This window comes from Marmota monax, unplaced genomic scaffold (genome assembly GCF_021218885.2).
Source record: "Marmota monax isolate L192 unplaced genomic scaffold, Marmota_monax_Labrador192_F-V1.1 WCK01_AAM20220418_F8-fsc00098, whole genome shotgun sequence".
Taxonomy (NCBI): Eukaryota; Metazoa; Chordata; class Mammalia; order Rodentia; family Sciuridae; genus Marmota; species Marmota monax.
This window is the reverse complement of record NW_026694639.1, coordinates 1,222,873-1,239,159: the sequence shown is the minus strand read 5'-3', so window position 1 is coordinate 1,239,159 and position 16,287 is coordinate 1,222,873. Positions and strand designations below refer to the sequence as shown.

Below are 16,287 nucleotides of genomic sequence, written 5' to 3'. Positions count from 1 at the left end.
CTCTCCTGAAGACTAAAATACATTTCTTGTTCCGTAGCCCTTCCCTCCATCCTTCAAAAACGTGTAGTTTTTACTTTTCCAGTTCTAATAATAATAATAATAATAACCTAATTTATTTTACTTCGCTTTTTTTTTTTTAAGAATCACTGCTGCTCTCCGAACCAACTTTGTAGAAATACAGGGGAATTCAAACTTTATACAGAATTTAAATCTTTAAAGTTATGGATATCTGAGACAGCAATTCACTTCTAATAAAGATCCTGCCATTACAAGCCGTACTTTACTAATAATTGTCTAATATGTATTTATGAAGACTCGATTGAGTAATTAAACCTGGACCCACAGATGTACTGAATACAGTAGCACAAAATTTGTCTCGCAGTTTGCCTTCGAAAGGTGTTTATTTGCAGTGGTATATAATTTTTTAAAATAATCCGATTAAATGTTCATGAATAATTTATTAATCTCCCAATTGTTGGAGTACGGTACGCTCACGCGCGCTCTTTTATGGATGTAGCTCTGGGTACACACACACCACGCAGGAAAGAGATGACAAGGGAAAGGTGAAAACAAACCAGATGTCTACGGTCTTGCTCCTAAAGGGCAGTGCTTCGTAGTCCAACTGGTGAGTTACAAAACCCCACAAAAATAAACAAAACCAGTTGCCTTAAATCGCGGCTCCCCGCAGGATTTCGCGCTGGGCGAGGAGCCGGGAGGGCGCAGTTGGCGGGGAGGTGGGGGCCGGCCCGGACGCTGTCCGCCACCTCCCCAGGGGCTTTCGGCGAACCCAGCCGGTGACCACCCTGTGTGAGCGCCAAGCGGAGAGAAAGCGCCCAGCGCGTTCACAAAGCGCCCGTGGCCGCCCCTCTGGCGGAGGCTCTGCAGCTCCAGCGGCTGGCTCAGAAGGAAGAGCTGGACGGAAGCGGGGGCTGGGGGCGAGGAGGCCGGCAGGCCGGCTGGCGGGCGGGCGGGGAGGCCCTGCAGCCCGCGCCGCCGCCCCGAGCCGCGTGCGCGCGCGGCCGCATCAGCTGAGCGCGCGGCGCGTGTCACGTGGTGCGCGTGTCGAAGGTCACGGCGCGCTCACAATGGAGCTCTCGGAGTCTGTGCAGAAAGGCTTCCAGATGCTGGCTGATCCCGGCTCCTTTGACTCCAACGCCTTCACGCTTCTCCTCCGGGCGGCTTTCCAGAGCCTGCTGGACGCCCAGGCGGACGAGGCCGTGTTAGGTAAGCAGCTCGACTCGGAGCTGGATCGGCCTGGGTGGAGGGGGCGCTCGGAGGAGAGGAACGAGAGGGGGAAAGCCCCGGGAAGAGGAAGTCTCCGGGCTTTGCCCTTCGCTCCGGACGGAGTGTGGAGACGTGACTCTGCCAGGACCCAGAGCGGACCCTGAGCATTGTTCTGTCCCCTCTTGGCACCTGCACACAGCCGGTTACACGTTCTTGGCCCGATTTCCCTCCCAGTCTCTTTGTTCCTTTCTTTGTAAAGCCCGTGTTCAAGTCTTGTTTGTGGCCTAAACATCTCAGGTTTTCAGACTGGTCTGAGACAGTGGCTCTTTTGACACTTGGACTTCATCAGGGGAGCTCCTTGTAATTCAAGCTTCCTGGACTAAGCTAGCAAAGGTTTAAAAGGGTCTGTTCCCTAAGCACTTACTAGTTCAAATAGTGTTGACATATTCCAACCAGGAGAATACCTCGGGTTCCTATCATCTCTCCAACTCCTGCTTAGTGTGTTTTACACTGGTTCTTCCCCTAGATCCCTAAAATAGGGTGCATGATGTTTTGTTCCGCACCAGTTACCAGAAGGCGAGTCTCATCAGCTATTGCGGAGTGCAGTGTCAGTATGGACTACGAGAATATTTTAAGACAGACCGCTTTTAGATAATTTTCTTAAATGTACCAACAATTCAAATTTTTGGTTTTTTCCTGTAGTTTCATGAACTAGACACTTGTGCAAAAAAATATGAAAGTGGAAGTTCTTCAAACAAAAATAGTAACCACCACCTGGGTAAATCTCAAAAAGAAAAAAAAAGATGACTGTCAAAACCTGAAAATACTGATGGAATTTTGAAATTTCTATTTTATATTCTGAATTCATGCCCTCCTTTCCACCTCTCTTGATGTATTAATGTCCGCGAAGCCACTTACCCTAAAGTTTCATCATTTTTAGAGTGAAAATTATCATAAAATTTTCATCATGTAAAATGTTTATCTTTGTTTTTCCTTTGAATTTACTTCAGTTTTAGAATGACCACTGTAGTTATTTTTTCTTTGGGAGCCATGTTTTTTAAAAATAGTAAAAATGCTAAGGCAAAAGAAGTTAAAGGCAGGATTATTGATGTGTTCTCTTTATTGTTTTGCAATTGACCTTGCAGCTCATCTCATTTACTTAAAATTGACAGTCCCTATAGTTGAATTATTATTGTTATCTTGTTAAAGAGGATTTTTATCTAAATTAAAATATCCTTTTTGGAAATATGACTATAAAGAACTTATTATCACAGGCATCATTGGCAATTAATTTATTTTAGATCACCCAGACTTGAAACATATTGACCCTGTGGTTTTAAAACATTGTCATGCGGCAGCTGCAACTTACATACTGGAGGCAGGAAAGCACCGAGCTGACAAGTCAACTCTAAGGTACAGGATTTATTTAAATACTCATTTATTTTCAAATAATATCTTTTATGATTGCAGTTTCAGTTTTTAAAATGCAGACTAAACTTTGGCATTTCCCTCCCTCTAGCACATATCTAGAAGACTGTAAATTTGACAGAGAGCGAATAGAACTGTTTTGCACAGAATATCAGGTTTCTTACTTTGAATTTTTAAATTAACAATTACCACTTTTTCTTTTCCACTATTTACAAAGATGTGTTTTCTTTCTTTCTTTTTTTCCCCCCTCTCCCCAGAATAATAAGAATTCTCTAGAAATCCTACTGGGAAGGTAGGTTCTGTGTAAGGTGTCAAGCTGAGGCACTTTTCACTTGCAGGTATGAAAGGAGAATGCTGGTGTGAAACAAAATAGGGCAAAAAAACTGGGATCCTGACCCAAAGAAAAAGGCCAAAGGGCAAATGAAACAATTGAAGTTAAGCTAATGTTTTAAAGATAAAAGATAATTGAGATAATTTTTAGAATGCTTTTATTCTTTAGAATTTGAAATGAAGTTTAACAATGTTTTAAATTCAGAATGGATTAAAAGGAGATGAGGAAGTGGTAGACATTCTTAGCAAAAGATAAGTACTGAAAAGTTTTCTGAAGATATCATATACAATTATCATTGTATCTTTCAGTATAGGTAGATCTCTCCCTCATATAACTGATGTTTCTTGGCGCTTGGAATATCAGATAAAGGTAAAGTTTAGCAAACTGTTCTCCAAAGAGATTTAGGGAACTTTTTAAAAATAATTACTGACATGTACATGTTGTATTGTTTTAGACCAGTCAACTTCATAAAATGTACAAACCTGCATATTTGGTGACGCTAAATGTAGAGGTATGTATAGATAACCCCTGTCTAAAAATGAAATATGTAATGATAATTTAAATTTTCTTGATTTAAATAAACAGCATTTTTTTCTTCCCTAGAACACTGATTCCCAATCCTACCCAGAGATTAGTTTTAGTTGCAGCATGGAACAATTACAGGTACAGTATTAGTATCTTTGAATATGCTCCTTTATAAAGAGAATTATGGTGTGGAAAGTTTAAAAGAGAAATAACCACCTGTCAGCAGATAAATGACTCATGGTTAAGAAGAAGATGAGAAAGGGGCTTGAAAAGCAATATTTTAACATGGACTTCACTTTGGAAATGAAGATGTTACTAGTAGTCTATAGTGCTCTTTCTTCTACTTAAAAAATATTTCTAAAGTGTAATGTTAAGTGTAAATTCCTGCAATTCATGAGTTTAATTTAGTAAGATACAGTAAAATTAAAAGCATGACTTTGAAAATACCTTCTTTCCTTTCAGAAATTGAATTAAACTTTTCAAAATTGGGTTGTTAAGCAGCAGTTTTAAATGACTTTTTTATGAAAAGAAAAGTATATTAAAATTTTATACTGCCAGTGTAAGATTGGGGAAATTGAAAAGTACATTCATTGATGGGCATAACAACGAATTTATTTCTTAGTACTTAAAAAATGCAGATCAGTCTTGGAAACTTAGATGGAATTGAAACTTTCAAAGACATCTCCTGCAGTCATCTCAATGTAACAAACTTGAAACTTTCACCACACACACACACACACACACCCCATAACCTTCGTTAGATAACTTGAGACATTTAATTTAGATACACCGTGCAGTTAAGAGGATTCCGTAAGAAATCATGTTTCAAACTGAGGACAAATAGCCGATTTGAAGATATTTTAGGGAAAATGCTTCTTTTCACAGATACTGGTTTGTCAAAGGTTAAAATTCTAGTGAATTCTAAACTTGTATTGACAGTGTTCTCCCGAATTTTTTCTTGCATCCCTCTCGAACTTGGATACTTCGTTACACGTCTCATCCTTAAAACATGGCATTATATTACATATTTTAGGACTTGGTGGGGAAACTTAAAGATGCTTCAAAAAGCCTGGAAAGAGCAACTCAGTTGTAACTCGGGGACGCTAAAGATCCACCGAATCTAGAGGAAAACCAGATGCGTCTTGCCTTCAGTGGAAGCATCATTTGTGCGAGCTGGAAGTCCCAATTTTCGGTAGAAAAAAAAATCACTCCTTTTGAATTTATGATACTCATCAATTTTGACACGTGTGAAAGGATTAAGAGGGAAATTCTGCCTAAGTATTTTAATTGTCTTTAGTATTAACTGTACATTTCTTCTGTTTTGTCTTTTTCAACTCTTACGAAAGGAAGTAATATTACACCCTGAATAAATAAGCTGGTATTCCCACAAAAGAGTGGTGATGTTGTGTTTGGAGTCGGTGTGTTAATTATTACTTTCTGCGAGGAGCTAGACACGATTAGCGTTAACTTTTAACGACCACTTTTTCTCCGGATTCAACAGTGGGAGAGGATGCGCTCTCCGGGTCGGCGAGGACCCCAGCTGCGGGAACGGAGCCGAGTGGCGGCCGAAGGCGGTCCGTTACCTGCGCTGCAGGGCTCGCCCGCAGCCCGACCCTCGCCGCCCGCCGGGCGAGGAGCCCTGCCCCGGAGCTAGCCGCTGCCCGCGCGCGCCCCGCCTTGGTCGCCGGCAGGGGGGAAGGGGCGGGCGCGGCAGCGGGAGGACTGGGGCGGGCGCTGTTGTTTCCGTGAGCCCAACTCCGGCGCAGGTTCCGCGCTTCGGCGCCGGAGTCTGGGCCGCGGCGCGTAGAGCCGGCAGGGCCGCGCTGAGGGCAGCGGCTGAGTGGCCTGGTCCGCGAGAGACCGTGGACGAGTGCGCCACGGGCGGAGGCGGGCGGTCGAAAGAAATAACGGGGGGGTGGGGTGGGCTGCGCGGCGTGCGGGGCCGGAGCGATGCCCGCGCCCAGAGTAGGGTGGCGCGTGTGGCGCTGTGGAGAAATGTCTCCGCGACCGCGCCAGCGCCGTCGCGGCGCAGAGCGAGGGGGAGGGGGCTGCGCGCGCGGCTCGGAGGGGAGGGGGCGGCCACGGGCCCGACTACACCGACACTAATTCCCAGGCCGCCCTTAAGGAATGAGGGGAGCACGTGACCCGGTGGGGGGGCGGCAGGGGGAGGGGGCGGGCGGACTCTGAGCCATTTTGGAGCCGGTGTCAGTTTCCACTCTGCCTTCAGCGGTGCATTTTTTTCCACCCTCCCCTCCCCCTCCTCATCCTTCCTCCCCTCCCCCCGCCTCACCGCCCGCACGCACACACGGCGCCCCCCACCCGCCTTCCTCCCCCCACAGCAACTATGAAATAATAATCGTAGTATTAAAGGCAGAGATCTGGGCGAGACAATGGGGATGTTGGCGAGGGAGCCCCGATCCGGATTAGAAACACCTCCCAGCCCCGCAGAATAATACCGATCGCGCCCCCTCCGCGCGCTCCCTCCCCCGAGTGCGGAGCGGGAGGAGGCGGCGGCGGCCGAGGAGGAGGAGGAGGAGGCCCAGGAGGAGGAGGCGTTGGAGGCCGAGGCGGAGGAGGAGGAGGAGGCCCAGGAGGAGGAGGCCGAGGCGGAGGAGGAGGAGGAGGCCGGGCTCGGGAGGCAGCATGAGCCGAGCGCGGCGGCCGCGGCTCCTCTCGGCTGCGCTCGTTGCCCATTGACAGCGGCGTCTGCAGCTCGCTTCAAGATGGCCGCTTGGCTCACATTCATTTTCTGCTGAACGACTTTTAACTTTCATTGTCTTTTCCGCCCGCTTCGATCACCTCTCGCCAGCTGCTTTTTCCGGGTACGTAGGAGGCGAGGCGCCTCCGGGACTGGGCCGGGGGGCGGCGGGGGCCGCGCGGGGCTCGGACCGGCCGCGGTGGCCGGGAGGCGGCCCCCCCCGCGCCTGGCCCGCGCCGGCCGGGAGGGCGCTGACAGCGTGGGCGCCGAGCCCCGCCGCCCGCCGCCGCCGCCGCCGCCGCCGCCGCCCGCGCGCCGCCCGCCCCGCGCCGCGAGCGCGCGCCTGCCGCCCGCCGCCTCCCGCGGCGCCGGGACCGACCCGCAGCCCGCGCCGCCGCCGCCAGCCGGGCTCGGCGCCGCTCCAGCCGCCGCCGCCCGCTCAGCCCGGACGCGCCGCGCGCGGCCCCACGTTTTAGTTCCTTTCTCCCCCGCGCGCCCCTCTGCACCCTCGCGACGCACATGGTCCCCGAGAAGAATACTTCTATTTCCAGCCTCCGCGGCTCTCCCGGCCACAGCGCCCTTTGTTGAGAGGTAGATTTTGATGAAACGGGGACGGGCTCCTGAAATCGGGAGCTGCTTGGGTCAAGTGGCTTCCCTCCTCTCCCGAAGAAAGGGCTTTTGAGGGGTTTGAACATCCAGGGAACGCCCCCATTTTATAGGGACGGGTTACGTGGGGGGCAGCGATCCCGCCAAGGTGGTTGTTAGACTGGAGAGAGCCCCAACAAAAATCTTATTAACTTAAGTTGGAGGGACACTTGTGTGAAATTGGATGGCTTGTAAGATGGCGGTTCCCAGTTGTTTCCAAGGTCTTCTGCATTTGTGTGGAAAATGGTAAAGTTTTCAAGGTGGTATTTGTTGGGAGTCTTGGACAAGTGCTGTGAACGTTGTCGGGACGTGCTCACTGGGAAGTGGGCATTTCAAATTTGGAGCTTTTTTTTGGAGTGATGATGGTGACTGGACGTTAGTCTTGGTAGTAGAGGTTTCTTTTCTCCACGTCTTTCTCCCCTTTTCCTCCCCCCCCCCCAACCCCTTGGCACAGATTGCGACTTTTCTCTCTACCTCTACTTTGGGATGCTCCCAGAGTCGTGACTTAACTCCACTGCGTTTTATATGTTTTGCTAAATGTCAGCATAGGTCATGTGGTAAAGGGATGCTTTAGAAAAGGAGCACTAAAAAGTTGATTGCTTATGTTTACGCAGTCATTTGGGCTTGACAGCGATAGAGCATGATCTTTTCCCCAGAGATTTACAGTTAATAATTGGAAGTAAACAAGTAGAGAGACTTTGATCATTCCCAATTGCAATAAAAGGATTTAGTGGGCTTAGTGGTCACGGTTCAATATTTGAAAGAGAATCATGTATTAACCCCTTCCCTTTAGGTAGGCAAAATTCCCAGCATATTTATCCAAACGCGAGTGTAAGTTAGTGTTATGTTGAGTGTTAGGAGTGGCTCAAATTATAGAGGAATTTTAACCCCCAAGTTTTGGAAACACATTATAAGGTACACTAAAGACTTGATACTTAAGGATGTAAATGGTTGACAGTACAATTTATTAGATTGTTTAGCCCAAATAATAACATTTTGGTTTTAAGTAGACCAATGAAAATTTTCTTAGAAGTTGATTTTTATGAGCAAAAATTTAAAATTTTTATATTCGAGTTCATTTCCATACATCTCCTTCGAAGTGTAGAGATGTTTGAAATAACCTACCTGTACAAATTAATTTGCCCCCTAGTAACAATATCTTTGAAGCCATAGAGACCATTTACATGCATATACACACACACATACAAGCTTTTGTAAGAAAATTACACATTTAATTATATTTTATAAATCCATTGATACTCTACCACTGATTTATTGGGTGTATTTAAGTGTCCAAATATGCAAAATTCTCCCAAAGAGTCAAGTTAACCCCAACTTTACCCATACTTATATAGAGCTGTGAGCCCCAACTAGGGTTATGGAGTTAATTTGCATTTCTTAGATTGCAGTAGTCAAACTGATTGTTAACATAAGATCTTGTTTCTGTTTTCCTTCATTTTGACATTATACTAGTGTTAGGCCTCCAACTAAAAACTGACAGCCCCATCTGAGTATCCTATAATGGCAAGTTTTAATTCTTGAAAATTTCCAGCATGTACATTGGTGCATTTTTAGTAGCTTAAGGGCACTTTCTTTGTTGAAACCTATTAGGTTTTTATTTCTAAGGTGCAAGAGGTTGTTCTTAAACCTTATCAAGCATGTCAAACATTTTGGAAGTCCTCGTTAGATTGTCAGTACTTTCCAATGGATAAAAAGATTAAGGGCTGATTTTTATATAAGCAACAAAGTAATATTTATTTTCATTGTAAACACTAATAGGACTGTGGCCAAATTCTTCTGAACTGAGGGAGAGTTTTGTGAATTAAGCCTTAGGATGAATTTGAAAGGGGTTTTGGGTCAAGTACATAGGACTTAAATGTTCAAAGCCAACCAGTAGATAACCCTCCACTGAGGTTTGATTATTCTCTGAGTTACTATTGTGTTTGTGTGGTGTTTGGGTTTCTGTAAGGTAGAGAAGAAATAAAGGCAGCTGTTTTTATTGGAGCCCCTTGGTGAACTTCATGATCCATGGTGTTAGTGTGATATACTTTCACAGGCAAATAGAAGTTATCACCTTGCTAACTATCTTTCTAGGAAAGATCCTGTGGTTTCACAAGGAGAGTTTTTCTTTAAGCACCAAGAAGGCTGGTCTTTAATCATCAAGTACAATTGGACTTAAATATTGCTACTCTTTAGGGCACTGCTCCTTCTACAGCCCCTCTGCCAGGCCACTTAGATGTATGTTAACATATGTTGTCAGTATTATTCTAAACAAGTAGTCCAAAGATGTCTGAGGAATCACACACGAAATTTTCTGGGTGAGATTACTGGTTGTCACTGGGGTCACTTTCATAAGAGGTTTGGTTTGTTTGGGGCCATTTTTCAGTACTCAACTCAATTTCAGCTATTGAGGTATGTTGATTGGTATTTCCCTCTTCTGCATTAAGATTCCTTAAGAAATAAAGCCTCAGAGGCATCTTAATGCAAGTTTCACAAGTTCCTAGATTTCCATTCAAGGCAGCAGTAGTCCATTCAGGTCTAGAAGCTTAGTCTATTTCAGGTTCTAAAGTGAATGGAGTAGGGTGATAGTAAGAAATGTTACTTTTCAGCACTACTACACGAAGTAATTGACTTCCCTGATTGTCCTGTGGTGTATTGTTGCAGACTGTTCCCCACCGTGACGTTTTTATAATGTATATTATCTTTTGAAAATATTATTTCATCGTGTGGGGGTTCATGGGGGTTTATATGGACGTTAGGCTGAGAAAAATGACATTTGTTTTTCTCTCCTATCGTTACTGTGGGTTGACAAGGTGTTGATTTAGCGTTGGGAATGGGCTGGTCACATGGTTCTTTACATATTGTCACTATCCTACCGATTAGTTCTTCTAGCTTCCAGCATGGTTTGTTCGAATAAAGCACAGTGCTTTTGCCCCCCACCCCCATCTCCACCCGCCTTGTAAAACAAATTCAGTTTTCAACCCATCCAAAACTTTGGTTCATCTAATCTACAGGAGAACGTCTTATTAGAGAAGGAAGCTTTAAAGAGGTTCGGTTCAATAAACATCTCTGCAACTTGAGCCTTGACAGTTTGGGGCTAAGTGCACAGTTGGCAATTCTCAAAAGGTCCCTTGGAGAAATTTTTGACCTAGCGATTGCTAACGGGACAGTCCGAAAGAATCAAGATATGAAACAAGCTCTTCCAACCCAGTCTACGTGGAAAGAGGCCCCCAAGAGTGTCCGAAATGGCCGGGAGTGCGGTTTGCATTTTCTTTAGCAGTTTGCCGCCACAGGCTCTGAGGTCCCCTAAGCTGCTTGGGTCGCGGCCGCGGGTGATCCCGGGCCGGAGGACCTCTCGGGCCCGCCCCACCCCGCGCCGGCAGCGCCCGCACCCACCCCGCCCCCGCGCCGGCCCCGCCCCCGCGCCTCCCCTCCCCCGCGCTAGCCGCTCGGCGGCCCCGCACGCCCGCGGAGGCTCGGGGCTCGGGCCGGGCTCTGCGCGGAGTTGCAGCGGTGGCCGGATGCCAAGTGTAAGTGTAAGTTGCTATGGAAACCCCGACTGAGGCGAGTTCCGAATCCGGAGCGAGACGGAGCCCCGGGCGCCGCCGGATCCGCCCCTCGCATCCCGGCCCCCGGCCGTCCTTCGCGCTCAGGCCCCAGCCCGAGGCTGACTAGAGGTGCTTCTCCTCCGGCCGGCACCCAGCTCCGGAAATTCCAGGGATGCAGATAGAACAGAATTTGTTTTCCTTTTGTAAGCGTAAAAACCTGCCAGGTTCTGGTTGCTTGAACCGTCTAAAACTACCAGAACCCCAGGATTTTCGACTGAAGATCTGTGAGGAAGTTTTACAATAAATTCGGAGACCTGGAACAAGCCCTAGTGATTAGTAAATATCTACGGGGACTGTGGTGTCAGTAGCAGCCTTGGGGCTGCTAGGCTGGAGGACAAATGGAAGAAAGAGGCTAGGCTCCCAGCCCCCACCCCAGACCTTTTCATCTCTCCAGGAATGACCTGAGAGACCAGATGTAACTTTAGTTGGATCTTTTTCACCATTTCTGTAGAATTCACTCAGATCTGATTAGTAAATTCCTTCTGTAGAAAACGTTGGGACTGTCCAGCTGTACAGTGTTAAACGAGTTTTATGAATGCCTCAGCGTTTCAGAGTGTACTAGGAGTTAGAGATAATCTTAATTCATTTTCTTTGAATTATGGCCAATATCTCTGCCTTACAGGATCTTTCGTCAAGCAGAAATGCATCGAACAACCAGAATCAAGATCACTGAGCTAAATCCCCACCTAATGTGTGTGCTTTGTGGAGGGTACTTCATTGATGCCACAACCATAATAGAATGTCTACATTCCTGTAAGTAAAGAGCTTTAGCTCCCTTCTTTTGTTTCACCTATATTTCCATAGTTCATCCTGAAGTTTATAAGAATATTAACAATTACCATAATCCTTGGGAATATTGGTAAAGACTGGTAGGAGTCATTTTCTTCTCTTCAATTTATTGACTTTTTATTACTACCTACTTTATTACCAGTATGCAATGTGTAAGTGTAGTCAGAATATTAATTAGTTTGATTCCTTGGAAATACCTTTTGGTATTTACCGTCTTGCTTTTAATTCTCAGTTTCTGACACTATATTAATTAGCTTCTGATTTCTTTTTTAAAAAACCCATTTAATTTCCATTTAAGTTTTTTTTCCCACAATACCTTTATTCTACTTGTTTATTTTTATGTGGTGCTGAGGACCGAACCCAGGGCCTCAAATGTATTAGGCAAGCGCTCTACCGCTGAGCTATAGCCTCAGCCCTAGCTTCTGATTTCTAAATGTACAAAAACTTTACATGTTCCTACTTCTAGTCTGTAAAACGTGTATTGTACGTTACCTGGAGACCAGCAAGTATTGTCCTATCTGTGATGTCCAAGTTCACAAAACCAGACCACTGCTGAATATAAGGTAGGAAAATGATTAAAGTCTTTGTAATTGTTATTGGAGTTGCATAATTTACAGAGAGAAGGTGATTGGTGCTTTGTGGAGAGTAGTCTTTTAATAATTTCTAAAGATAATTTCTTAGAAATTTCTTTTAATGGTGATCAAGCTTAGACAATGTTCGGTATTCTAGTGATTTTAAGTTTTTTATTGTCCTTTAAAAACTGAAATAGTTCTCCTTTTTGTATTCTTTTCTTGACTTCATGACAGATGAGAATAAGATTTTTAAAGTCCTGTATTCTCTCTATTCTCTATTCATACTAGAAAATTTAGTAACTTGAAAGTCACAAGTATGTTTCTGTTGATTTAAAAGAGTACTACTATGTAGAGAACTTTACTGTCATAGTTTTTATTTTAGTATAGTTATAGAAAGCATCACAATCAAGTAAAATGCTATAGCACACAAAAAAATAAAGAATCTATAAAAACTTAGGAACGTTTTTAGTTTTGCCATATTAGTCGATGGTTCACTTATTCTTTTTCAGGTCCGATAAAACACTTCAAGATATCGTATACAAATTAGTTCCAGGGCTTTTCAAAAGTGAGTAACTTGCTTGCATGAATTTAAAAAGATTATTCATTGGTTTTATCTGCTATACCAAATGCTTAAATCTCGTCCCCCCACCCCATAGATGAAATGAAGAGAAGAAGGGATTTTTATGCAGCTCATCCTTCAGCTGATGGTAAACTTTGTGAGGGGGGTGGGGGGCAAAAATTATTTTATTTGGGGGGAGACTTATACAGTAATTAAATTTTATTAAAATTGAGTTTACTTCAGAGTGCCCCTTCCATTTTCCTATGTCTAAAATATTTTAAATGTCTAATTGTTAAAATATTAAATTTTGTAATGTCTTTATAGCTGCCAATGGCTCTAATGAAGATAGAGGAGAAGTTGCAGATGAAGATAAGAGAATTATAACTGATGATGAGATTATAAGCTTATCTATTGAATTCTTTGACCAGAATAGGTAAATTCTCTAGGAAATCTATTTTATGCTAATATGTCTATTAGATACATTGTTTCACTAATGAGTTTTTGTTTCTTAGATTGGATCGGAAAGTAAACAAAGACAAAGAGAAGTCTAAGGAGGAGGTATGTTCTGTATTATAAAAATGGTGAAGATTTATGGATTCTAGATTTTATGGAGGATTTTGTTGCTCTTTAGAATATTCTGGGTGGTCAAGTGCTGCGGATAATTAAAAGAAAATGGTCATGTTCAATGTTTATGAGGGATTTACATAGGATATTTAATAATTAGAATATACTTTATATATGGTTGCTCTTCTTACAAATTATTTTACATAGTTCATGTTTAATATCTTGATATATTTAAAGTGTACTAGAAATTAATTCATTTAGTATTCATTATAATAGTAAATTCAAAGTATAGTTGAGTTTAGTTGCATCTGATTTGGTATTAGTACCTTATATCATATTCAGGCAATTGAATTGAAACTTTCTTCTTTGAAAGTTAGGAATTGAAAACAATTACTTTTGTAAATGTACTCTTAGGTGAATGATAAAAGATATTTACGATGCCCAGCAGCAATGACTGTGATGCACTTAAGAAAGTTTCTCAGAAGTAAAATGGACATACCTAATACTTTCCAGGTACCTTCTTTATAGCTTTCATGCATTTTATGTAGATTTTTTTAATTTAATTTTTTTCTTTCCGGATCCAGAAATCCAAAAATCAATATTAAAAAATTTAAATTTAGTTTTAAAGTTTAATGTATCTCTTAAATATTTTGGATATTTTTTATTCCATGAAAACAAATCCCTTAATAATTTCTGTAAATGTTTTCCATTTGAAATGTGAAGAATTCTTTGACCAAGTGTCTGGAGAAAAAAAAATTAAAGCACTCTCGAATTATATTTAGATGAGAAAAGCTTGTAGATTTATCTTTGCTCTTTTGTTACTTAATAATTGAAATACCTCTCAATAGATTGATGTTATGTATGAAGAGGAACCTTTGAAAGATTACTATACACTAATGGATATTGCCTACATTTATACCTGGAGAAGGGTAAGTAGTATATCTACTCTTAGATTAAGGTGATCCAGTGCATATAAAGAGTTAAGAGTGATTTTTTTTTCCTTTTAACTTTGTAGAATGGTCCACTTCCTTTGAAATATAGAGTTCGACCTACTTGTAAAAGAATGAAGATCAGTCACCAGAGGGATGGACTGACAAATGCTGGAGAACTGGAAAGTGACTCTGGGAGTGACAAGGCCAACAGCCCAGCAGGAGGTATTCCCTCCACCTCTTCTTGTTTGCCTAGCCCCAGTACTCCAGTGCAGTCTCCTCATCCACAGTTTCCTCACATTTCCAGTACTATGAATGGAACCAGCAACAGCCCCAGCGGTAACCACCAATCTTCCTTTGCCAATAGACCTCGAAAATCATCTGTAAATGGGTCGTCAGCAACTTCATCTGGTTGATTCCTGAGACTATTAAGGAAAAAATTTTAAACCCCTGATTTATATAGATATCTTCATGCCATTACAGCTTTATAGATGCTAATACATGTGACTATCGTCCAATTTGCTTTCTTTTGTAGTGACATTAAATTTGACTATAAAAGATGGACTAGATGTGATATTCATATGGACGTTAATTGAAAAGATTGTTCCTATAAAGAATTGGATTCTGAGAAGGCAGGCAAAGTTTTTGTTTTTTGTTTTGTTTTGTTTTCCTGTGTGTTAGGAAAGATGTGAAATGGTTTCTGTAACCATTGTTTAGGCTTGGAAATACTCTGCAGTGGATAGAAGCATTGGGCCATAGTTTGTTAATCTCAACTAACACCTACATTACATTCTCCTTGATTGTTCTTGTTATTACGCTGTTTTGTGAACCTGTAGAAAACAAGTGCTTTTTATCTTGAAATTCAACAAACAGAAAGAATAAGCATAGAATAATGTATTCTATGTAGCCATGTCACTGTGAATAACAATTTCTTGCATATTTAGCCATTTTGATTCCTGTTTGATTTTTACTTCTCTCTTGCTACTCAAAACCGATCAAAGGAAAGTAAACTTCAGTTTTACAATCTGTATGCCTAAAAGCGGGTACTACCCTTTATTTTACTGACTTGTTTAAATGATTCGCTTTTGTAAGAATCAGATGGCATTATGCTTGTTGTACAATGCCATATTGGTATATGACATAACAGGAAACAGTATTGTATGATATATTTATAAATACTATAAAGAAAATATTGTGTTTCATGCATTCAGAAATGGTTGTTAAAATTCTCCCAGCTGGTTCGACCTTTGCAGATTCCCATGCCCTATGTTGAGCCTTGCTTTTATCAGCATAGATTATTTTCAACATGGATATCTAATTCTAAATTCTGTTCATTGGAAGCAATTGGCAAGTCATCATGATACTGACTTTTCTCCAATAATACATGTTTGCTTTGAAAATTATTGTTGCAGTAAAGAAAAACTTTAAAGAATATGGAAATAGTGTTTTAACTTTCCATTGGTTATAGTGGAATTAATGTGTTTTTAAAATGCATATTTGTCACTAATTCTAAAACAAATTTTTAAATAAACCAGCTAATTGCTGGAAGAAGGCATTTTATCTAAAGTTATTTTAATATGTGATATAAGAATAATTTCAAACTTAAGTATTGCTTTATCAACAGTTAACAATGGAATATGCCTTCTATGTAATGTCTGGAAATACAAGCAATTTATTATGAACTTCTACAGATATTTTTAAAATAGAGCAAGCATGTTAAATTTAAAACATAAACAGCCCCAACACTTTTCAGTTATGTTTTGCTTTGGTCGAACTTGGTGTTTGTTCATCACCCATCAGTTATTTGTAAGGGTGTTTATTCTATATGAATATTGTTTCATGTTTGTATGGAAATTGTAGCTAAACATTTCATTGTCCTCAGTCTGCAAAAGAAGCACAATTCTATTGCTTTGTCTTGCTTATAGTCATTAAATCATTACTTTTACATATATTGCTGTTACTTCTACTTTCTTTAAAGATTCAGTAAATGATGTTTTATGAAGCTACAAAATACATATATTTTTATTTTGACCTAAATTTGTACAGTCCCATAGTAAGTGTTGTTTCTAATTATAGATGTAAAATGAAATTTCATTTGTAATTGGGAAAAGTCCAATAAAAAAGGATATTCATTTAGAAAATAGCTAAGATCTTTAATAAAAATTTGATATGAAAAGCACAATGTGCAGAAGTTTTGGAAACCCTGTAGTGGACTACCAACAGGTAAAAGTTAAAGAGAATACATTACTGTCTTATAGTGATGTTGGTAAGAAGTACATGCTTTGTTGTATATTGCTTGAGAACCCACTGAAAAATGTATCTGTTTATTTACTATAAAATCTTTGAAGTAAAAGTTACCAATGTTTGCCAATTTTGGTGAATTTAACTCATTTTTCTAGGCTTCTATGTTTTTCA

The 16,287-nt window shown here is 41.9% G+C and overlaps 2 protein-coding genes across 4 annotated transcripts; both read left to right on the top strand.

The window, feature by feature from the left end:
• The first annotated feature begins 1,035 nt into the window (after positions 1 to 1,035).
• Positions 1,036 to 4,900, top strand: Commd3 (COMM domain containing 3). 2 transcript variants are annotated; one of them, XM_046422993.2, is made up of 8 exons: positions 1,037 to 1,224; positions 2,526 to 2,637; positions 2,744 to 2,807; positions 2,910 to 2,944; positions 3,292 to 3,352; positions 3,438 to 3,494; positions 3,587 to 3,646; positions 4,542 to 4,900. In XM_046422993.2, exons 1-8 carry the CDS (start codon positions 1,086 to 1,088, stop codon positions 4,599 to 4,601), a joined length of 588 nt encoding a protein of 195 aa, XP_046278949.1. In that variant the 5' UTR covers positions 1,037 to 1,085; the 3' UTR covers positions 4,602 to 4,900. The 2 variants fall into 2 exon arrangements, with proteins under 2 accessions (XP_046278950.1, XP_046278949.1); XM_046422994.2 differs by lacking the exons at positions 2,744 to 2,807; positions 2,910 to 2,944 and having other exon boundaries at positions 1,036 to 1,224.
• A 1,289-nt stretch (positions 4,901 to 6,189) lies between these two features.
• On the top strand, positions 6,190 to 16,243 carry Bmi1 (BMI1 proto-oncogene, polycomb ring finger). Of its 2 annotated transcripts, none has more exons than XM_046422991.2 (10): positions 6,190 to 6,330; positions 11,082 to 11,212; positions 11,715 to 11,811; positions 12,330 to 12,385; positions 12,477 to 12,527; positions 12,704 to 12,812; positions 12,892 to 12,937; positions 13,358 to 13,456; positions 13,792 to 13,872; positions 13,959 to 16,243. In XM_046422991.2, exons 2-10 carry the CDS (start codon positions 11,101 to 11,103, stop codon positions 14,286 to 14,288), a joined length of 981 nt encoding a protein of 326 aa, XP_046278947.1. In that variant the 5' UTR covers positions 6,190 to 6,330; positions 11,082 to 11,100; the 3' UTR covers positions 14,289 to 16,243. The 2 variants fall into 2 exon arrangements, with proteins under 2 accessions (XP_046278947.1, XP_046278948.1); XM_046422992.2 differs by lacking the exon at positions 6,190 to 6,330 and adding an exon at positions 6,647 to 6,797.
• The last annotated feature ends 44 nt before the right edge of the window (positions 16,244 to 16,287 follow it).